The sequence below is a fragment of the Acipenser ruthenus genome, chromosome 4 (assembly GCF_902713425.1).
Source record: "Acipenser ruthenus chromosome 4, fAciRut3.2 maternal haplotype, whole genome shotgun sequence".
NCBI lineage: Eukaryota > Metazoa > Chordata > Actinopteri > Acipenseriformes > Acipenseridae > Acipenser > Acipenser ruthenus.
This window is the reverse complement of record NC_081192.1, coordinates 68775219-68800166: the sequence shown is the minus strand read 5'-3', so window position 1 is coordinate 68800166 and position 24948 is coordinate 68775219. Positions and strand designations below refer to the sequence as shown.

The 24948-nt window shown below is 37.3% G+C and overlaps 1 protein-coding gene across 1 annotated transcript; it reads left to right on the top strand.

The window, feature by feature from the left end:
* Positions 1-1478: 1478 nt before the first annotated feature.
* Positions 1479-23066, top strand: eci2 (enoyl-CoA delta isomerase 2). Its single transcript, XM_034000601.3, has 10 exons — positions 1479-1613; positions 7294-7456; positions 11400-11498; positions 12749-12934; positions 14176-14245; positions 15905-16007; positions 17866-17986; positions 21406-21495; positions 22038-22181; positions 22519-23066. The coding sequence occupies exons 1-10, from the start codon at positions 1561-1563 to the stop codon at positions 22672-22674; spliced, it is 1185 nt and encodes a 394-aa protein (XP_033856492.2). The 5' UTR covers positions 1479-1560; the 3' UTR covers positions 22675-23066.
* The last annotated feature ends 1882 nt before the right edge of the window (positions 23067-24948 follow it).

Genomic DNA, 24948 nt, shown 5'->3' with positions numbered 1-24948 from the left:
CTGTCTAATGAACATTTAGTTTGCTCAGAGATCAATTACAGAGCAACAGTATGCTCTACCTGCCTTGGAAATGTGCCTCCTTGCCTTTAAAAACCCACAAAACCACACAGTCGTTGTTTGCTTTTTGTTAGGTTTTCTGGCTGCAAAACATGTAACATCTTGTGTTAGTTTTATCTCTTGGTCTGTACCAGCTGTAGATGCTACATTTATAACTTTCAAGGACATTGGATTTTTAATGAAAGTAGGCAGTGTGTCTCTTATTCAAAACAGTCTTTTTTAGAATTGTTTATTTTAATTGCAGTGAGTTATAAAGAATGCTTCTATTGTAGGTTATGGTTAACTTCTTATTGGAGACTTGACAAAATACCCACATGAACTTGCAAATGTTACAATTGCATCATGTATCCGTATCCCACCATCTCTACAAAGGGAGCGCCTCTTTAGAAGTTGCCCAGCACCCGTGTATCCTGGTCTACGCTGGTACTGTTGTTAAAGCTGGTAGTGCTGGTTTGTAACTGGTCATGCTGCTTCAAAAGCAGCACATTGGGTGTCGTACTGTTGAACTGTTTAATAGTTAGAATTGTGGTATTGACCAATAATAGTGCTACCATTGTAACACTATTATTGCATAAAATACTGAGTAAATGGATATGTTATTAAAATATTGTGCCAGATTCTGAAGAGGGGATTTATCTGTTCAGGGATATTTAGTAAGCAATGGATCTGAGCAGAGCTCATCGGCAAAAGTTGTAATGTACTCGCGTTGAACACCATCTTTGTAATTGACAACAATAGCAAGACTTGTTAGTCAGGGACTAAAAGAACAAATGGCTCAGGGTTTGAAAAACTATACCAAACTGATATCTGTATAACAATATATATATATATATATATATTGCACTGTAACAATTTCATTTTTTGTAAAACAGATATAGAATTCACATTTTTTTGTGTGTTATGTTCTTTTGTTAAGAACGATTTTACCAACATTTAATCGGTCTTATACATATTCTGCTTTGTAATGGCAAATTCCCCCATTCATAATGTTAAACTATCCAAAAAGTTTATTCAGAAGCATGCAAATACATGTCCTTGTTTTACAAACGTTGAAAGAAAAAAAGAAAAATACTTACAAAAAATGTTAGAAAACTACTTTTTTAAATCTCTTTTTTATAATTTAACAAATATGAGAACTACAAATGTGTACACTGTAGTACCCTCGTGATGATGAATTGTTAACAAAGAGAAAGCCGTTTCATTTGTCATATTGAACCCTTTTTTTTTTAAGGATTGTGTCTAAACTAACAACAGCACCACAGAGTAATCCACCAACTACCAGATCATGTTACCCACATATTATCGGCTGTAGAACGATGGTGCTATTAATATCCACAAATAACAGGGATCATAATCGTTCACCGATCCTAACACTGTGATGGAATGATCACCCCACCAATTAAATAGCTGCAGTGATGTACTTTCAAAGGCGGGATTAACGTAATAATCAACGTGGTGGTCAGAAACGTGTTCATTGAACTTTGTTCCACTGACCTTACTAGTATGGCTGCTGTTTTTTCCTTGCTAAGGCGGTGGCGTTTGCAGAAATCAGTTAGGTAAGTTAAACCGTGAATGAAGGAAAATGATCACCCAAAATATTGTCTACAGTTATTTTTGTATGTATCTGGAAGCATTTTGATCCATTGTCACATTTCTGTCTTTAAATATAATGTATACGATAAGAAGCCCTGATGATAGATTGTGGGAGTGTAGAGGTCGAGTTGTCAATCGATTTCATCATATGGCAAAACATATATATATGGAAGAACTTTATTTAAAAATGTTTATTTTTTTCTTTTCTAACTTAAGTGCTTGCTCGTGTATTAGTTTCCAAGAGCTGCAAAGTTTGTTTTGTAAACGCAAGGAGGAAGTGCAATTTAACATGGTATTTTTTTTCTATATTGTCAATCGTTACTTTCTAAAAAATAAAAAATAAAATAAATACCCAGTAATCACAGTAAATAGTACAGTATAACAGTTCTACATTTTATTTATAATACCGACTTTTTGAAGCTCATACAATACTCATGCATACTCATAGAGAATGCAACTAGGGAAAGTTCAGTGACATTAGCTATCAGACCATATCAATTGAGTGAGTATAAGACCTTGCAAAAAACAAATGTCACATCAACCTCATGCCAGCCCGCAGGAAGAAGGCTCCTTCCGTGCATTTAGTCCAAATAAACTTTCCGGGGTGCGATGAATTTACTACAGTATAAAAAAAGACTAATAATTGATAGATGATCCATTTCCAGTTAAACATGCATTCTGCATTAATTAATTCAAGCAGAAAATACACAGTACAAGATACTACTTACTGTACAATAATCCTGAACAAAAAGAAATGACTAAAATAAAGTAGTGGAGCGAGGTCATTCTGTTTAATTAACTGTGGTTGGTTTGATAGCATACAGAATTGCCTCTTCAAAGAGTTGCTTGCTTTATCAGAATAAGTATATCATGGTCTCCTTGTGTGGCTGTAGTTTATTTAACAACTGTATTCAAACGTTTGGACAGATTTCCATTATATTTCAGCGTCCTACTCTTAAAACATTTTAAATGTAAAATAAACAACATATTTAACCTTTTTTTTCAGTTTTTCACGGTGAAAATTTAAATCTGTAAAACAAAAAGGAAATTGTGAGTTGTACTGCCAACAATTGTGATTAAACTTGCTACTGTAAGGACCACTTTTGGGACAAAATATTGATTTTAAAAAATACATTTTAATCTAAACATTCTTAAAGTAACAGCAATTCTGGGTGCTGAGAGACATGCTTATACCTTGTTTCCATGGACAGCCAACTCGAGTCGACTCAAATTGGCCAGCATTCTCCCAGAACTCGAGTTGATGGACAACTCGAGTAGGTGAAAAAGGTGATGTTTCCAGCTTTTCTGAGTTAATTGAGTTGTCATGCGAGTTGGACAGGAAATACTACAGTACCAATTTTCCCCAGAAGTACTTGCGAGTTTAAGGTTAAGACGTGAATTCGCTGCAGGCGGTATTGCAGTCAAATTGTAAACGATTTAAAAGGTAAATCAATCTAGATATTCTTTCGCATTTGTTTCACGCAGTACACCTCTGGCAGACTGGTATGCAGAAAAGATGAAAGAAGCGCTGGACATGGGATATAATGTGTCAGATGAAAAAGTGGATATGAGAATGGCAGTGATCTAGCCAATTTCCTTAAACATTAAAATTAGAATGTCCATTTCCATCAAAGGTTTACAAAAATCTGGAATTGGTCTGATGCGATCAGAAACCCAGAGGCCGTGTAAACTCTGCCTGCTACTGACAGGGCTGTTATTTTTTGTTAAGCATTTTCGTGTTCCTTATATATATATATATATATATATATATATATATATATATATATATATATATATATATATATAATTTTTTTTTTTACAAGGGTTTAATTAAGAAACAGCCAAAATTGTTTACGCCAGACTTGTTAGAAAGTCTGTAACAAAATGTTTGACTGTTATTGTCGATACGTTGTAGATACTACTGTTACTGAAGACACTGTGCAGGTATCGCCAAGTCCATAACAAAACAAAAACGTTAAAATAAATTAGTTCTGCACCGTATAAAACTGAGCCGTTTTTACCAGTGCTTGCTAGTCTATTAACCAGTTTGAAGTTATTTCGAATTTGTTTCAGCTTTATTGTTAGTTTTCACACATGGCAATACTGCCCAGCAATTACTACATCATACTGATCATTCCACTGTGTTATGTTGTGAACCATAGCTACGTTTTAAACCTGAAAGATAGCAAATGCTTATGTAAAATCAAGGGCCATATAAGAACGATAAATACTGCAACTGGTTAGAAGGCTTTCGTTGTTGTTCTCCAAGTTGCTGCAGTGACATTGTAGACGCTAGTATAACGAGTTAGTGTAAATGAGATACTGTTTTAGCAGACAGATTTCATTAAGTAAACATGTATTTGAATGTTTGTGGAATTAAAAGGATAAATGCAAAACTATGTTGCATTTTTCTTTGTGAACGTGCCAATTTGCCAAAAGTCAAAATCCCCCAAGGTAGCAAATCTGCCGAATTTAATAGCCAAAATGTCCAGTTATACTATATGTTCCCAGCCCCTACAACATTTTTGATTGACATTTAGTGATGTAATTTCCTCCCAGCCCGAATTCAGATTAGAATTCATGCCAGCCCGAGGAGTGAAATCGGACCAGAGAATTTGGGCCCCCTTCCGAATTGGGAGCCAACTTGAGTAATTTAAAAACATGAAAACAGGTGTGGGGTGGCAGCTCAGGTTATGTGGCTCATGGAAACGTGGTATTAGAGTACTAGAGGGCCAGACGGTGTTCTGGTCCTGGAGGAGCGTTTTGTTTTTTTTATGAGGGGAGGCTGTGCCTCCATGGCCAACTCCTATCTCCCATTAAACACTGTAGTAGCAGATCGTGTGATCTGAGCATGGGTTTTAATTGGAGGAGCCCAGAGAGTTTTTAATGTCAGAGGAGGCAATGCCTCTGATTGCGAACTCCTGTCTGTCTGAAACACAGTACCCGCACTAGCAGATCACGTGATCTGAGCATGGGTTTTAATTGGAGGAACCACCCACATCACTAGATTGTGCTGAAAAACAAGATAAAATCTGAAGGGAGGCCACATCCAAAAATTGAGATTGCTAATAAGAACAGGTCCTTTCCTAGCGGTTGGTATGGCAGAGTGGATTGGCTGACCGGAGGTGTAGCAAGTAACTGCCTTTATTGCTGGCTTTGTTTACTTTTCAGTAACTCAGCGCTCGCGTGGTCAAAGTATGGCTTTATTGATTTCAAAAATCTGGATCGGGCTATAAAGTATTACAGCAAGACGAGAGACCCTGTCAGTTGTGAAGTTAAACTTCAACTTAGTGTGCGTGTATGAAACAGTTTTTTTTCAGTAAAAAAATAAATAAATAATTAGCCACCAAAGAAAGGATCAGGAGGGGAATTCTCTGTCTGTCTGTCTTCTCTCTGTCACAGACGACACTGGGAGCAGCGGGAAGGTGTTTTTTTGGTTTTTTTTTTAAATCAAATCAAAAGGTACGCAAAATTACAAATGTTTTTAATTATAATTAAAATTACTGTGGAGGAGGATTTCCATTAGCCACCTTTGCTTCAAGATACATACAGCTGAGTAATGTATCTTGCTCCAGAACTAAAGTTTGTCTAAATTGCTGCTTTTATATTAAATAGATACATTTCATGTGTACAGAACAGTATCTAATTATTTTGTTGGCCATTTATTAAGTTCAGCAAATTATTATTATTATTATTATTATTATTATTATTATTATTTATTTATTTATTTCTTAGCAGACGCCCTTATCCAGGGCGACTTACAATCGTAAGCAAATACATTTCAAGTGTTACAATACAAGTAATACAATAAGAGCAAGAAATACAATAACTTTTGTTCACGCAAAGTACAAGTGTGACAAACCACAATTCAATAATACAGCAGATAATAGTGATAGTTACATCAGGATATGATTAAATACAAAGTACTACAGGTTAAACACTTGGCAGATTACAGTATTCTGAAGTACAGGATTAAATGCAGTAAAATAGGGGGCAGATAAGAGCAAAATAAAGCACATTTAAATGAAGGGTGATAGTGTCCCAGGATACAAACAGAGGAGTTCTACAGGTGCTGTTTGAAGAGGTGAGTCTTAAGGAGGCGCCGGGAATGTGGTCAGGGACTGGGCAGTCCTGACATCTGTAGGAAGGTCATTCCACCACTGCGGAGCAAGGGTGGAGAAGGAGCGGGCTCTGGAGGCAGGGGAGGGTAGCGGAGGTAGAGCTAGTCTTCTAGTGCAGGCGGAGCGGAGAGGTCGAGTGGGGGTGTAGGGAGAGATGAGGGTCTGGAGGTAGCTGGGTGCAGTCTGGTCAAGGCATCTGTAGGCTAGTACAAGAGTCTTGAACTGGATGCGAGCGGAGTAGTGGAGTAGCGTGGGCGAAGCGAGGCAGAGACAACACCAGGCGGGCAGCAGAGTTCTGGATGAGCTGGAGCGGACGGGTGGCGGACGCAGGGAGGCCAGCCGGGAGGGAGTTGCAGTAGTCTAGGCGGGAGAGTACCAGGGCCTGGACCAGGAGCTGGGTAGTCGATAGGGTGTGTGTGGCAGGGCAATTGCCATGCACAAGGGGAAATTAGTGTTGGTAATTAATATGGGGAAACAGGTTTGTTTTGTGTGCTTTTTGGAGTTGTGTGTGATTAAATAATTGTTTACAGACAGGCGCTCGATTGAGACTTGCTGCCTGCTATGCTTGGTTGAAGGGAATCGAGTGATTGGCTGTGCCAGTCCTCAATCAGCAGGTGGGCGGGTCTCTGGGGGTATATGGAGACATCTGTTCATCTGTCTGAAAGTAAAACATTTTTACATGTGCATACAGTTTGTACTGTGTAAGTCATGGAGATTTACTTTATTAAACAAGCACATGTATAACCCGGCACAGATCAATTAAAGCTATCAAGAGTAACAATCTGTTTGCATTACATCAGTGGCTAATATCGGGGCATACATTCACTTCATCAAAATCATTGTATTTTCATGACTTTTTACAATATGCTGGTTAGCATAACTCCTGAAAAAAATATAGTCCTAACTTTACTTTTAACAGTATGCAGTACATGCAGTATTCCCATCCCTGTATATTGTCTCAGTACATGGTGTGCTTAAAGTATTGATATTTAAGAAATGTGATCAGTTTAAACGACTTGTTGATCTTAAAAACATGGTGAAATTTCATCAAAGGTGGTGTCAAAGTTTCTTTATAGTTCATTTCTTGAAAGTTTATTGTACATATTGACAGCATAAAAAAATTGTAATACATTTTGACCTCCAAATGTTACCAATACTATTTCCTATAAGAGCATTTGTTTCGCAAAAAAATATTTTTTGCCTGAAATCATCATACCACTGTCCATTTATCATGTTAAGCATATTTGAACTTCGCATCTTTGTCAAACATCCACAGACTGACCTTGTTTTAAAAACTTGAAACCTGCAGAGCCCTAGGACAATTTAGGATCTGAGATATAACCATGTTTTAAAAAAAAAAAATATATATATATATATATAATATGGCAAAATTGCAGAATTGCACATAAATATTTCAAACTAGTAACATATTAGGAAAGTTATAAAATGTACTGCAGCTTTTAAATACAGGAATCTTTGCTTTTAGTCCTCTGTTATTTTCAGTGCTTTTTTCCCCCCTCAGACTGGTGCAAGGGTTGCGTTTGCCAGTGCTTCAGCTGCACACAACTGGAGCAGCAATGGGAGCAACACAGGAGGATTTCAATCAAGCTAAGGACCAATTAAAGACATTAAAAAATGATCCCGGGAATCAAGCCAAACTACAGATCTACGCACTTTTTAAACAGGTGATGCTTTTTATCTATGATGTGGTTTCTGTTTCAGGCATAGCTAAAATATAGCAGTGGTATGGAGTAGTGGTTAGGGCTCTGAACTCTTGACCGGAGGGTCGTGGGTTCAATCCCATGTGGTGGACACTGCTGTTGTACCCTTGAGTAAGGTACTTTACCTAGATTGCTCCAGTAAAAACCAACTGTATAAATGGGTAATTGTATGTAAAAATAATGTGATATCTTGTAACAATTGTAAGTCGCCCTGGATAAGGGCGTCTGCTAAGAAATTAATAATAATATCTACAGCAGAGAAATCAAGGAGCATATGAACTAGGAGAACTGTTTGTTTGATTGTTGTGAAACTCACTACGACCTATCTTTAGCACAAGTTACTGAGTGAATCATAATGTGGGTTTATATAGAGGCTGTCTGTCGGATTTGAGTTTTTATGTATCTCGCACACATTTTTCCATATATCTAGAATCTATTATTATCTGTGCTGGGGATGAAATCCCCTGCGAAGGGGGCTCCCGAGTGGCGCATCCAGTAAAGGCGCTCCTCGCAGGATGTGCCCTATAGCCTGGAGATCGCTGGTTCGAATCCAGGCTATGTCACAGCTGACCGTGACCGAGAGTTCCTAGGGGGCGGCGCACAATTGGCTGAGCGCTGCCCGGGTAGGGAGGGCTTAGGTCGGCAGGGGAATCCACGGCTCACCGCGCATCAGCGACCCCTGTGGCCGATAGGGCGCCTGTGGCTCTGCAGCGGAGCCGCCAGATCTGTGTTGTCCTCCGGCACTATAGGTCTGGTAGCATTGCTGTGGATCTGCAGTGCGAAAAATGACGGCTTGGAAGGAGCATGTTTCGGAGGACGCGTGTTTCAGCCTCCGTTTCCTGAGTCGGCGGGGGGGTTGCGAGCGGTGAGCCGGGGATACAGATAATAATTGGGCATGCTAAATTGGGGTGAAAACCGGGGTTAAAATAATTGGCGACGACTAAATTTAAAAAAAAATAAAAAAATAAAAAAAAAATACCCTGCGAAGGGAATGTACTGTAGTTGAGTCACACTTCACATATGTATCTGGACAACCGCTTATCAAATTGTTATGAAACATTATTTAGCATAACTTCTAGAGTATCAGATTCTGGATATAGGCTTATATAGAGCTATCTTTCTGTCTGGTAATCAATTTTGCATGTTTTACTGTAATACTTTTTTTTTATTAACAGCTATGTTGAGGGATGTTACTGAATATTAAGCAAAGGGTACATGTTTTAATTTGAGCTAACTAGTCCTGGGACAAATATCTAAATATTCAAATGAACATCGCTTCCATGTCCATGTGTGGCAGTGTGCCCCGCCCATGTTTGTGTTTTGTGTTGTGTTGCGTGTGGTGTGTTAATGTTGCTGTTTAGATGTTGCTTCACGGGATATAAATGGGTCTGTGTAGCACGAGTGATTTAAAATATATAGTTGTGTTTAGGCACGGGGATTGCATAAATAGATTGCATAAATAGTGTGAGCACGGGGTTGCACGAATTAGTTCATGTGCTGGGATTCAAGTGAATGATTAATTAGTAATTGAGTCCCGGCACAATATAGATGCAAGTTTTACTCACTCAGGGTTCTGTGTTCGGTTAGTGGGGAACGGGTATGGAGAGGAGGCAAAGGATTAAAAAACTAAAATAACAATTGCTAAAATGTGCTGGCTTATAAACCAGCACGATACATGTTATTGTTTATCGTCTGTTTGTCAAAGTGTTTTTTGTTTTCTATTTAAACCTTTTATTTTACAATAAACGCACTGAGCGCCGCCGCGTCTGTTTCATCTGCCAGTACTGCCTGTCTGTGTACTCCTTTCTGGTCTGACGTCACCCCTACAGCCAGCCTGTTTACACCATGTCATGAATTACAAAGTTGATAAAAAATTAGAAATATGTATCGCAATGTGTTTTACCTTGCACCGATTTACCAACTTTCCAAAATTTGCACAACGATTTCTAAAATGGCAAGTGAAAAAACACCTCCTATCTGATGTGTGGGGTTTATTATAATATATATAATAAAGTATCAACATGCACAGCTGCTTGTGACCCCGTATTTAAAGAACTGGGTGATATAGATGTGTACGACACTCCAAAATGCTTCATGTTTTCCAACACTGGCCCAATTTGCAAGGGAAATGTTATTTATAGCAGTCAACGTTTTGTTTTATGTTGTAAACCTATTTTCTGTTATGTGAAATGTAATAAATGGAACGTGTGTTTTTTTTTCTCAATGCGCTTTAGCTAAAATTGACAGTTTTCGCTAGCTTGTTCGGCTAATATAAAAAATAAACAGTAATGCTATTACTTTATGTAAATGTGTCTTTTGCCACATTGTTTATTGTGAAGAACGACTGATGGGTTAAAAAAAATACAAGAAAACTAAGGTTATCAAATCAACAGGTCACTCTTGAAATCAGGACTTAAAGGATGTGTTGCAGTAAGAATACCTCTATTAAGAAAGGGGAACAAGACTAAAAGGCTAAAATATGCAGAAGAACACAAAAATTGGACTCTGGAACAATGGTCAAAGGTGCTTTGGACTGTTGATGGATGGACAACGACACCTATACATTAAGGATAGTATCAAGTATTGCTCATCCTTGTTAGACAGCTTTTTGGGTCATCCAGTCCTGGGTTTGTCAATTACAGATAATGTTTCTCTGTACTTGTTGATTGTGCTTCGGATACCACACCTTGAAAATCAAGTGATGCGAGCTATTTCACTCAATGTTTTTCCTTCTTTATGCAAGTCAAGGTTGTTATAATAGTAGAAAACACAAGTGGAGGCTTTGAGTAAATTGTTGATGCCCATAGTGCATCAGAATAGAAAAATGCAACATGTCTAAGACTTTTGCACAGCAGTGTATATAAAAATTACTTTAATACAGTGTTACATATAATGGTTTGTTTTTCCAATAAAATAATATTTGATAAATACATTTGAACAGATATCCAAGCATGAAAATACAATACTCGTCCCAGCACTATTAGTTTGTATTTATCATGCCACATGCCAGGATTAACTTTTATACTAACAAGGACACTTTTTTAATAAATAGGAATGCTGCAGTATCATATAAATGGTTGTAAGCTAAATGCCAGCTTGCAGACAGATAGCAATTGAGTGGAGTCTGCAGTTTGTGTTTGTCTCTGCTGGTAGGCCCATCTTAAATAATCCAGCTCAATAGTGAAGTTGTTTTTTTATTAGAAAGAATTACACAATGGGCTGTAAAGGGGTTAACGAGCCTGAGGGGGAACATTCCCTAAGTTCAACTTTGTACCATGTCAGCAGCTTCAGGCCATGTGACATCATTGCCTGCCAAGAGCTCTTAACCTTTTGTTTAGGTTACATACGCAACTATCAAGAGCCCTCCATGACTTGCTGAACAAGTACTTTGTATGCCCGCTAATGGCAGAACACTTTTCAAAAGTGGGTCTCATTGTTTCTTTCTGCAAAAGCCTACATTATTTTTTAGAAGCAAGTGTCCTTGAGAATGTAATCATTTTTTCCATGCCTGTTTTGCTTTACTGATTCTTGCACTATAAAAGGCATATTTTGCCTTTAAAAAAATGTAAAACTGTTCAGGTGTTTACACATGTGAATAGAAATATGTGGTGATTTATATTTACTGTAAATATATTAATGATGGTTGAAATGTCCTGATAATTCAGGTGCTAGCATAGTACAAAACCCAGAGCAATTGAGAACCTAGTCATTGTTCTGAATCAAAGCTTTGGTAAAAAAATGCTTAAGGTCAGTGGAAAATTGTGAATGCAGAACATGCAAGCCAAGTATGCCTTGGTTTACAGATGAAATGGTTTTATTGTGCAGTTATCTGTAATCCTTTTTATAAGAACCATATCTACTGCTGCTTTTATCGGTTGTTAAGTGACCTTTGATCATATTTCAACAGGCTACACAAGGACCCTGTAATGCTCCAAAGCCGAGCATGCTCGACTTTGTCAACAAGGCCAAATGGGATGCCTGGAAATCCCTCGGTAGTTTGTCTCTGGTAAGTGAAGACAAGCCCCCAAATGGCTTGGCCATTTCCTACAGTTCAACAGATGTAAAAAAATAAATAAATAAAAACAAATACTGGTTTTCTTGGAGTAAGTAGCGGGGTTTCATAAAACTTGGCATTATACATCCCCACGTGTTGTTAGAACTGTTTAAATAATGTACCTATAATTTTTCTTTTCATTGTTAACATCCTGACAACTTTTTACACTTAAAACGTTAAACTCTGTTTTCAAAGCTCTTTTCAAAATGGCCGCTCTAGTGCACTGGGGTTTGTGATCTGTTCTCTAAATCACTGCAGAAGAGCGATTTAAATAATAAAAAAAAAGTGCCCTGACTTTTCTGTTCCGTACCCCATCATAGATCGTTATTACTGCGTTACCTGTTTGACAACGTGGGCAATAATCCTTACACTATCAGTGCACTAGAGCGGCCATTTATTGCATATAAGCTGCAGGTTGAATATACTTAACAAAAGGCCTGCATGCACACACTATATAGCCTATTTATGATATCACCTTGCTATAACAATATAAAGCATCCCGACACTCCAAACACCAGAATATTGTATTTATTATAGAGATTTACCTTCCAAAAACGTGGTTGACAGAAAGGTAACTTGGTAGGTTTGCTTGAGGTGGACTAAGATGACGCGGAAAAATCGTGCATCAAGAATCCAGTCACTTATTTACCAGTCACAAACATGCATTGTCAGTGAGTGGATTCAACCTTAGTTTGTTTGTTTATTTTATTTTTTAATGGTGCCAGGCAGGCTACAATTGGCTGACCCATTCTTATTCACTGTATTCAGAAGTGACCATTGAGATGCCAGGATGCTTCATAACATGCGAACTCAAGCTGTGGAGCAAGCTTGCTATGCATGTTCTTTATGCATTCAATTTAAATACCATGCTAAATTCATATTCTTTCAATGTGTAAAACACCCAGTACACAGCTTACCTGGAGCGCTGTCTGGTTCTTTAGTAAGTTACAGAAAGCTCTGTTTGCAGGCGTTTCTTTGTTCATTATCCAAACCACTACTTCCCCTGATGATTAACATGCTTTGACCCCGAAGACAGGTCAAAGTGCCTAGGAAATTAAAGTAACAGATTACCTGACAGGCAGACCAAGTCCTTTTTTAACCTTGTATGTCAAATACAAATTCAAGTACATCATACATTTCTTTAAAAGAAATGTCCATGTGAGATCTGCATAGCAAATATTTAACAACCATGCCTATTGCAGGAGGATGCCAGGCAGAAATATGTTGATCTGGTAGCATCTTTGGTGTCTGCAGAGGCGCCCCCAAAGGCTGCAGCGGCTTCTTCGGGTAGCAAGGCAGCTTTTGAGACGCTTGAAGTCACTTCAGAGAACAACATTACCACCATTCGATTAAACAGACCCGACAAGAAGAACGCAATCACTGTTGGGGTAAGACAATGGAGGGGTGTCAGATCTCAGTGTAACACTTTAAATGCATTAATAATACTGGAGGTTATATTAGAGTAAGTGCTTCAAATTACATTTACTGTTTTTTTGGGGTTTTTTTTCGGCTGTCCCCTTACCTTTTTATGATGTTTCAATAATTCTGATTTATTCTTATTGTAATTGCTCAAATATTTTGGATAGACTTTCCAAGTGTATTGCTGGCAATATACTGCTAAGCACCAGAAGGTACTGGTGCTTGCTAATATAAATATATTTTGCTTGATCTAGCTGATGTAACATATGTCTGACAGACAGCTAGAGTTGAAGAACAGTGCATGGACTGGGGTTAAAAAAAACAAAAAAAAACCTTAACACAGGTAATATAAAAAGTACAGTAGCTAACGTTTTGTAGTTATTTCACACTTATTGAGGCCACGTGGGATATTCTGCTACCCTCGTTGGTGGGATAACTACAGTACTCTATTAATGTTTATGGTGTATTCTGTATTTATGCTGCAATTTATAGATTTCCAAATATCTAGAGAACCACTTATCTGATTGTGAGGAAACTTGGTTATTACATTTTTTGTCACAATCTAAGGAGTATTATGGGCATATAAGGTAAATGTCAGTCTGTCTTTATGTACATATGACAATATTTGACTATCTACATATCTATTTCTTTATGTTATTTTAATGTTGGACTAATGGTAAAACATTTTATCATTGAAAGTTAAGTAATTAACTAAAGGGTACACAGACAGGTAAACAAAACAGCAGGGTGTCTATACTTGCATTAAACAAACTGTTAAACAAATGTGGCACTGTTGAATGAATAAATCTTTCATACTCATGAAGTCATGGACTTGACACATTTTTAATCCAGCTTTATTTGTTTGCACTAAAAAAAGTTTGCATAATTGCTTCAGTATCATTGTGTTGTACAGGTGCAGTACTTCAATGCAGTAGTACCTGTTTTTAAACGCAATATCGTATGAAACAGAAGGTGCTTGCATTGCCGTTTGACAATCGAATTCACCACAAAGTGATGTCCGACTTATTAACTGTATTGTATTTGCTTAGTTAGACTAACAATTTGGTTGCAATTATTTGAACAAGCTAAACACCTGACAATGTATATCAAAGTTATTTTGAAGTCAGACTAGCACCACAGTGCTTGGTGTGTCAAAAAAACATTCTGGTATGAGGAGAGTCTTCATTTGATTTTCTTTTCATCACTATAGATGTACAGTGACATAATGCAAGCGCTCGAACAAGCTGCAAAGGATGACTCTGTGATAACCGTGCTGACAGGTACCCTTCTGCTTCAGAATGAATATTTATGCAGCTGTTCATGTACAGTGTCTTGTGCCTATGTGTTCAAACAGCTAACTTTGAGAATATAATCGTCTACCCTGCATGTATTAGGAGCTTTGACTCTGCCACTTCTCTGTCCTGAGTCGAGTTTGGAAATGTCTGATAAGTGTGCCCATGCAGTATATTGATTTTATTCAAGTACAGTACGAGTGCATGTTCTACAAGTGTGGAGCGAGCCAGCATCGAATAACCTTTTGTAATCGTTGCTGCTGCTTGATTTTTTTTTTTTTTTTTTTTTTTCCTTTTTTTTATTTTAATTGCTTATAAGGAAAGTAATTATTCAAATACAGGTAGGGCTTGAACTTTTCAGTTTGTATTTAAGCTGTCACTGCATCCTAACAAACCTTGCTAAAATCAAGGAGATTTGAAATGGTGGACTTGCTATCAGTGTACACTCCATAGTGGGTATTTTATGCTGAAAATAAAATCTGTCAAGATAACTGTTAAATGAGTGTAAATAACAAAAGAACAGTGATTAACTCTGAGTGCAATCATTAAATGCAATTAGGATCAGCAATGAGCAGTTAACGTAATTTGTCTGTTTGAAATAAAAATGAAGCGAAACAGGATCTGGCTCTGTCAATATATGAAGGTAAAAACAAGTGACTTTACTTAGCATCTTTTTCTGAGTTTAATTAGGAACAGAATCGGCTCAAAATAAGTTTAAAGGGATGTTGTGATCAAAAATAAAACCTGAAAACATCAAGCCCTAAATACAGGTTTAAACATACCTTATTTTCCTTACATTTATACATGTTACATAAGCAGAATACTGAACATATGAACATCAGAGGGCTGTAGTTATTTCACACATGACGAATAACTACAGTGCTCTATGAACATTTTGAGGCATATCATCTACATGTACAAAAACAACCAAATTAGCATAAAAGTTCAAATATCCATTTACTATATGTTGTGCCTCTTGAAGAACAAGATTTTTTCCACTTTGATTGCCAACCTCTCCTAAAATATCCTCAGGTATTAAAATATGGTTTTGTATATGATAGTGTTTAGAGCTGTCCATAAAATCATTTGTATGGCACTGAAATAACTGGGATACCTGTGACAATACCCTTAGATTCCCCAAAAGTGTGTTCCTGATAAGCTTTAAATGTTGGTTGGGATGGTTAGTCTCAAGTGGATTGTGTGGTCCAGTGGTTAAAGAAATGGGCTTATAACCAGGAGATCCCCGATTCAAATCCCACCTCAGCCACTGACTCATTGTGTGACCCTGAGCAAGTCACTTAACCTCCTTGTGCTCCGTCTTTCGGGTGAGACGTAATTGTAAGTGACTCTGCAGCTGATGCATAGTTCACACACCCTAGTCTCTGTAAGTCGCCTTGGATAAAGAAATAATAATTTATTCAATTTTTCTTAAAGCTTTAAAACACAGTTTTTGAGAGCATCAGAATTTTGCTATATATGAATCTGGAGGGGGTTATGTTAATAAGACATGGCTGAATGTATGTGATCAGATGGTGAAACTACCAATTTGAAATGTAAGACTCAATTATTGACAGCTTTGTTATCGTGCATGCTGTCCAGCGGTTGCCTCCAGTGAGCATGTTAACCTTTTTTTTATCTTGCCTTTAGGCAACGGTGATTATTACTGCAGCGGGAATGACCTGAATAACTTTACAAGTATTCCAGCAGGAGGTGTAGAACAGATGGCAAAGGATTCAGGAGAACTACTTAAGTAAGAATCTGAAGAAAGCAAAGGCTATACTTGAGACTCTCCAGACCACTTTCGCTGTTCAGCCAGCAGAGCAGCCCATTATTCTCCTAATGATTAAATGCCAAACCCCTCATTTTAATAACGAAAAGGAATGTTGTGACAGTTGTGCATCAACAAGGAAAATTGGAGTAGAACAAACCGATTTACCTTTGTGTAATCTTCCCCTTTCTTTGAGAACTGATTTAGGCTTGTTGATGCACAACTGTCACAATTCCAAATTTATTTTAGGCAACCACCCCAAGCAAATGTGAATAAACAAATGGTTTTGGATCTAATTATTTTACAACATAGAATTGTAAAGAGAGCACCATTTTTTTTTTCTATGATTATTGAGGTGAAAGCTCAGTTAAGGGGTCAATGTGTGTGTGATCACTGTGTCATCTCCATCGCTAAACAATTACTTCAGAGCAATGGAAATGAAAGTGTGATGAAAATCCAGAGCTTTTGTTTACACTTGGTTGGTGAAAGTTGCTTAAATTGCATTAACACGCCTAAAATACACCAAAGTAAAGGGGGATATTTCACAAAATGAAGATACGATTCTACACCTAGAAAACATATTTTATGTTCTAACTGAAAAGGTTCTGACAGTACATAGCAGAAAGAAAAAAAAACCACAGTACATTTGTGTAGCAAGTCACACATACAACTGCCACAATCAGACCACTTAAATAACAGATTTAAATAATGTACACAATACAAAAGCAGCAATTTTAAAGTTACATTAAAGCACACTGAGATAAGAAAGCCATTTTATAAAGGTGCGTTTTTAGTCTTGACTGAATAGTCTCAGCTTCCCTGACAGACGAAGGCAGAGCATTCCATAATTTAGGAGCTTTACGAGAAAAAGCCCTGCCTCCCGTGTTGCTTTTGTTGACCCTAGGAATAACCAGCAGCCCCACTTCCTGTGATCTCAGAGTGCAGTTTGGAAGATACAGGGTCAGTAACTCCTGCAAATAACTAGGTGTTAATCCATTCAGGGCCTTCTAAGTTAACAGCAAAACCTCAAAATCAATTCTGTACTGCACAGGGAGCCAGTGTAAAGATGATTTAGGCTTAACTAAATAGTAGACATGGAAGTAATATAATCACTTTTCCTGAGTTTAGTTAGAATTCTAGCAGCGGTATTCTGAACAAGCTGCAAACAGGATACCAACGTTTTGGGACACCAGAAAAAAGTGCATTACAATAATCAATTCTAGATGAAACAAAGGCATGCATTAGTCTCTCAGCATCAGACATGGAAATAATTGGTCTGTTTGGCTATATTTCTCAAATGGTAAAAAGATACTTGAGTAACTTTCCTACTATGAGTCTCAAATGATAGGTCAGGATCATGATGACCCTCAAACTCTTAATTTTTAGTTTAAGTTAGGGTTAGGAGTGGGCTTTATGGTGCAAACCACATGGGCTGTTTTAGCTTCAGAATCTTTTCCAATTGATCTATTCATAGATACAAAATATTCTATTGGTATCTCAAATTGGCCCATGTTTGTGCTAAATGTTGCTTAACAATTTGTGTAGAGGATAAATACTTGAGAACTTAGTGGCTCCTCTGTGATTTTGAGATGTTTTCATGCCCTATTGGGCAATGTTGTTTGAGGGTTATACTACTGAATTAGTGTGTGACTTAATGGTAAGTTGCTTTGCAGTTTGACAGGTGACAGGTTGCACTAAATCTTTTTTTTTTTTTGTATATAGGCTATTAAAAAAAAAAAAAAAAAAAAAAAAACACACACACACACAGTGCTAATACTAAAATATTTGTACCAATAATAATAATTGTAAAAGACATGCAATACCGTTTTTTTTTCTGCAGGAACTTTGTGAATGCTTTCATTGATTACCCTAAGCCACTGATTTCACTGGTTAATGGCCCAGCTGTTGGAATATCAGTCACTGTGTTGGGATTGTTTGATGTTGTCTACGCCACAGACAGGGTAAGTCTTTTGTCTCACAGCTTGAGAAAGCGGGGCAGTAGAGCAGGAATGTTACGGCAGTTTGGATACAGAGTAATGGATTCTTGTCAGAAAGATGATTTCCTACCTTTTCTAATCAGGTCATCACTTTGTGTTGCTGGAAACTGCAGTACTGCATACAAGGCTGATGTTTTGACCAACATTTGTTCTTCATTAGGGATTGTTTTATTAAAATAAAATGAACAGATTAGAACCCAGGGTGCTCTGTACTAAGGCAATGAGTACAAATAAACAGCCATGCTCCCAGATTAAGAAAAAAGATTTAGTGGAGGAAAGGTTGAAATGGGAGCAGAGTAGAGTTACTTAATGAAAGTGAACCTTTATCACTGCAATCACTGACTCTGTCTGCTGCTTTCAAGAGCAGCCATTGCTTAAACCAGCAGCTGCATTGTAAACAAGCAAGCAAGTTCAAGAAGACACTGAATGCAGTCTGAATAGATGTAAATAAGGGTTACAAAGTGCAGCTTAAATGTAAATAGGCTATGATTTAATTTAATGTTTCTGCTAGTGCTGTTGCTTTTTAATAATTTTGAAACCCATGTATATAGATTTGAATTTTGGAACTCATGCAGATAGACTCGCACTTGTTTATAAATAAGTGGAAGGATGTTTCTGCAACAAACTCCTCTCAGCGGCTATTCGTTCTGCTTCATAAAGGTGTGTGAAATAAATCTACATTCGAACCATCAATCTCTGATCTATTGCAGACTAAGAAGCAGTACCACTTTCACTAGTTGAACTAATTTCCTCCATTGTGAAATAACAGACTGATAGGCTGAGCTCACCTAGCAACCCAACATGTTTGGCATGGCAACAGGAAAACACTATAAACTGTTTTGTTCAATATTAGTATATATATATATATATATATATATATATATATATATATATATATATATATATATATATATATATATATATATATATATATATATATAAATATATTAAATTTGAATTTCAAATACAGCTGGATGATTTAGAAATGTGTGCCTTGAGCAGAGAGTCTCATTTTATAAAATGTATTTTTTTTAGTTAGGAGGGGGAAGGGGGGGTATCAACAGTGTGTGTTTTTTTTTTTTTTTTAAATACTCTGATTGGTGTGAGTAGCAAACAACAATCCTTAAGGCAGAGCTTCCCAAATGTTTTTCCTGCACAACCCCATTTTCAGACTTAATGTACGTGACCCCAGAAAGCAACCAAAAAACATCGCACCCAACGCATTAATACGTTATTTAATGTACTCAACAAGTCTAATGTGACATGTGGGCTTGCATGTTGTGACACAGCTTCTCAAAATCCAGCCGTGTGGTTGAAACTGCAAATCTAATTTGATATTACATCCACGGTGGTTCGATACTGAGACTTGATGCACACAAGTGCGGAGAATCCAGCTTCACACAAATAAGTGCTGGCAATCGGTTTTAAGGCATGTGTTGAGAGTGCAGGGCATTAACTCTTGACACTGAACCAGAACTCCAGGACAGAAAGTCGGACATATGTTCCTTGCAAGTGTCGATCACAGGAAATGTCAATTAGCTGTTCGATTTCAGCTGCTGGCAAGACCATAGCATCAGACGTGCACTGAAAGGGGTTTTACACCCAGTCATATTTTGTCATGTCTAAGTTTGGGGGGGTTCAGCCATGACCTTTGTGGGAGGTGGAATAATTTAATTGTCAGTCAGGAAAGCAAAGCTGTGGATTCATAGTTTGACTTAGATATAGATATTGTTCCAGAAAGCAATTTTTTTCACGAATGCTGAAAGATGTTGGTGTTCTTTCCTTGCAAACCTGCATTCAGTTCATTCAGTTTTGCTGTGGCATATGCAAGAAGGAACATCTTATTTTGATCAGAGAAAATCAAAAAATTCAATTTTTTTGCAGTCCATCACATAGGCAAGCAGCTTTTTTCATTTCAAAAAATCATTGTAGTACCCATCCTTTTGAGAGCCAGCGAGCTTCAGTGTGGAACAACAACACGTTGTGAGCGGACCCCATGTCTTCATACAGTTTTGCAAACAGACACGTGCGAAGAGGGTGAGGCTTGAAGTAGTTCACAATGGATGTGGCCTGCTGCAAGAATTCACCTAGCTCTGCGCTTAAATATTTAGTTACCAGTTGCTTTCTGTGTATCATGCAAAATGTCTTTGAGAATTGCACTCTCTCATAAGTATCACACAAAAGCTAAGAATTGTGCATCATGCCCTTCAGTGCTCAAATCAACTTGAAGTGCAAAAGCATCCTTGTTTTTCAGCTGTTCCACCAGCATGTTTTCTTGATTTGTTATCACCTGAGTCCTTCGCTTCAGTGTTGCTGGAGAGAGGTATCGCTCTCAGTTTCCCCACATGTTATTCTTACCATATCAACTGCAGCAGGCAAAATGATTTTGGTTTCCCCACATATTCCTTCTGAAGGGTTTCCAAGTGTTGCTGCAATTGATTTGGCTTCATGCTTTCACTAGGTAACACCTTGTGACATATTACACTGGTGGAGCCATACTCAAGGAAAGCCTCATTGCATTTGCAAGCACGTTTCTTGCCCTCCTCTTGTTTTCCATTCATATTCAAATCTGTAGACTCAATGTTGGAAGTTGATGGAGGGTGGAATGGGGTGACTTTCAGTGATGTGCTTTTGAGACTTGCGAGTGGGAGGGCTGTATTTGTTAAGGGAGCTACATGAGTGGTGGAGAACAGTAGAGCAAATGCAGACTTGCCTGAAAGATCGGTTGTTACACTGTGCTGAGAGGCTGCTACACTTTTTCAGTGTGCAAGCAGGAGAGATACCGAGGTGGCTTAAGGACTAAATGTGCATGTGATCACTATCTCCTCTCCATTGCTAAAAATGACATCAGAGTAATGGAAAAGAAAGTGTGAAGATAATCCAGAGCTTGTGTTAACCCTTTGCTAGTGAGAGTTGCTTAATATCTGTTTAATGCTGAAATTGCATTAACGCTCCTAAAATACATCAAAATAAAAGGGGATATTACGCAAATTGAAGGTAAGCTTTTACAACTTTTAAAAACATGGGGGCCTTTAAGGTGTAAACCACTTAGGCTGCTGTAGCTTCAAAAATAATGTATTTTAGTAATGTTCCCCACTGACCAAAGCACTGGTCTCCTAATCCTTTTAGCATGTGGTACAAGTGAAGATCCTAAAATGTCCCCACACTCCCAACACAAATGAGTAATAATGTGTTTGTCTGTGTGAATGTGTGTCATTTTAAAATATATGAAAAGTCCAACTGTCTAATGAGGCAGCACCTTTAGTACAAAACACCTCTACAAACTGAAATTGAATAGTTGACTCGTAATATATTTGATCATTTATAGAGGGTTGTGTCAAAAGTCAAAACAAACTAATGCGTCTTCTCCATGCTCCATACAGGCAACATTTCACACACCATTTAGTCAGCTTGGACAGAGTCCAGAAGGATGCTCCTCTTACATCTTTCCTAAGATAATGGGCACGGCGAAGGTAAGATAAGAGGGTTTCATGTGCTTCACTTTATAATCTTTGCCACCATAAAAGTGATTTGACTTTGAGTATTCTTAGCATGGCTAACACTCAAAGGACAAAGTAAAGAATATATATATATATATAAATTTCAAATTCCTGTATTGGATTCCTGTATACACTATGTCTGTGTCTTAGATGCCTTCAGTGAAACTGTCACTGTTTAACTTGTTAAAGGTGTCTTGGTCAAATGTTAATCAGCAGGTCTTGTATTTTGCTAGAAGTGTTATAAAGTGGTGGAGGTAAAATTGTTCTGTCATTTTATATCTCTTTTAAAAAGTGCTGGACACTTTTTATATAGGCAGGGTTTGTAAAAAGTAGGAAGTTTTTCATGTTATTTTCCTTTACACTTCACCATTACTCTACCCTATTTTAATTGAATAGGTAAAGTGGATCAAGGCCCTTTGTTAAGCAAAAAAATGTTATTTCTGTTTTTTTGTAATAAAAAAATAAAAATAATAATCAACACCATTGTGGGTGTGTGACAAACTTGTCTCCCATAGGCGAATGAAATGCTTCTGTTTAACAAGAAGCTGACTGCTCACGAAGCGTGTGACTTGGGGCTGGTCACCGAAGTTTTCCCTGATGGCACTTTTCAAAAGGAAGTATGGACTCGGCTGAAAACATATGCTCAGCTTCCCAAGAATGTAAGTGATAGCACCTTTAACGAAGCCTTGAAGAACGTACAAGTTGTTTTCTCTTGGTATTAAAACGGATATGGTCAAATGCTTTCATTTAAACCTGTTGTCAATCTATCCACCAGTATTGATAGGAAACCATTTCCAACCAGACGCAAGGGTGGTTGAGTTTAAAACAAAAAAAATCTTGCTCTGACTAGGTACCATAATACTACTTCAGGGAATTGAGATGATTTGTAACTTCGGTTCTTTGCTTAATGTCTTAATTACGACACTGAATTCCATCTTGTCACTATTTTACAAGGGCACCAATCTAATTATCTTTCTTCTTTATGTATTATTTCAGTCTCTGGCTTTCTCAAAACAACTGGTCCGAGGGATGGAGAAGGAGAAGCTCCATGAGGTCAACAATCAAGAGGTCGAGAGGCTGGTGGAGAGGTGGCTCTCTGATGAATGCATGAATGCAATTATGAGCTTCTTCCAAAAGAAGTCAAAATTGTAATCTAATAAAGGCAGTTTCCTAATCGGATACCATCTGAATGACGCTTGTTGCACTGCGTTCAATATTAGAAAATACAGTACACATTTTACGTGTTGCATTTTTAATGGAGCTACTAACAAAGTAGGTGTTGGGCTAAGTACTGTTAGTGTTTATATGTTTACAGTGGATCAGATAATTGATTGTAATAACTTGCATTTATATCCATTGTAATAACTTGCATTTATATTCATTGTAATAACTTGCATTTATATCCACTGTATTGAAATGAAAGCATCTTTGGAATTTCATTTTCATTTATGATGTACAGCTGCATAGATGAGCAGCTTTGTAACAACTGAACCATGTTAGCACCATCTTGTAGAAAAGCATTTTTTAAACCTCCAAATAATGAATCAGTTGCCTTGTTTGATTTATTGAGATTTTTGGATTACATCTGAGGAAGATGTAGAATCTCTGCATTTCTTTCAATCAGGACAGATGGGACTGTGCATTTAAGCGATCTATATTTCTTTCCAAGTCAGATTCCCATCCATGCTTGTTTCCTTCACATTAGGAGCTTTATAAGTGTGGTTGTATGCAATTGCTGTTGCCGCTAGCTGACAATGGTGAAAGAGCCTATCATGTATCACAGACTATTGCATCTGTATTACAGTATTCTTGAACAACTGTCTTTTGTATACCACAAAATACAAGTCAGTGATGTTATTTGCATTGCAATTCTTTGACCATGAGTTACAAGCCATTTACACAAACCTGTTATACATATCCTATTAACAAAGTATAAGAACAAAACAAGATTATTTTACTGTACACAAGAACATTTACGCTCGTCTTGTTCCTAGTAGCTGATTGAATACTTAAACTGTTGTAAGTAGAGTTGGAATGTTAACCATGTCAAATACTATACATGAAAACTTAAAATTTAAACAATGAGCTCTGAAAAGAACAACTGTAATCCTAATTATACTGAGCACCAATTGATTCAGAGAAAGTAATAACATAGTAGCGTAAATGTAAGCACAGCAAAGGTTATGTTTTGTATTCAGTTAGCAATGCTAGTAACAGGTGATACATGAGTTTGTAATTAACTACATTATGATGACACTGATATCAAACCCTTTGTTAATTTAATATACTTGCAGTGCCTGAGAAACTGTGAGGCACATGTACTGATAGGTATTTATTTGAATTGAAATACATGCGCCACTGCAAGCCTTTGAATTATTCATGAGTGACTGCACTACAGTATGTTTGACAGTCAGCTGATAGAAAAAACAAAGTTGGTAGAACGATACACAGTGATAGCTGTCAGACTAGTGACATAACACGCAGACTCAGTGTCTACTTTAGGTAGCGACATCTGTGGTTGATAGGGTTTAATAGGAGAATTGATGCACCTGCTGCACAGGGTCATTCGTATTGTAGGTATGGATTAGATATTATCCTCTTATTTGCCAAAGCTGATTATAGCTCAAGTTCAAAGATAAAGATTTGTTGTTACACTGACAGACTTAATGATGAAGTTAAAATACACTATTGAATAACTAGAGGGAATACCACCATTTAGACCTACTAAATACTGTGCGTGTGACCGATTGTAGTATTATTTATTATACAAGTTTTAAAATGGTTTAATCTGTCTTATTTCACTCAGGAAAGGTTCAATTTCAATAACAAATACTTTTATTCTTGCAAAACAAAAATAACATTGGCCCTATTCACAAAACTATATGGGGTTATAAATGATCTTTGGTTGAAAAATGAGGATAATCAAATAAACCCTCTCTAAACACTTGGAAAGGGTGTCATGATGGATTACATCAGACATTGACACCGCCAGTACATGGATTCTTCACCTGAAGTTGGAAAAATCTTCTAACCTGGTTAACATAAAAGTATCTGCCGTCAACCTGGAGGTGAATTTTGAAGCTGTTTTTAGTTTTATAAATAATATCAGTAAATGTCAATATGATAATATTAAAACTCTGGTAGGAATCTATTACAATGCATTCATTCTAATCGGATGTGCACAGTGTTTCCCAGGATTATTCAAAGCAACTTTACAGTTGATAAACTTCAGGTATATGATTAACTGGGTGTTAAGGTTTGCAGACTTTTTCAGTTGTCCCTGGACACTGCTTGAGAAGCTGGTGGTCTATGTGAATAATACAACATTTGATGAAATCTGAGAAAGACCTACTGTTTATTCCTAAAGCAAAACACAGGGAATGACTTCCATTTGAAGAACAGTTGGGTGCCTGATCGAAACATAAT

Excerpts from the sequence above, each read along its gene's own strand:
- eci2 (XM_034000601.3), top strand. The coding sequence starts at position 1,561 with ATGGCTGCTGTTTTTTCCTTGCTAAGGCGGTGGCGTTTGCAGAAATCA. Across the intron at positions 12,935-14,175 it reads AGAACGCAATCACTGTTGGG|ATGTACAGTGACATAATGCA; the intron begins GTAAGACAATGG and ends TCATCACTATAG. Across the intron at positions 17,987-21,405 it reads TTGTCTACGCCACAGACAGG|GCAACATTTCACACACCATT; the intron begins GTAAGTCTTTTG and ends TGCTCCATACAG.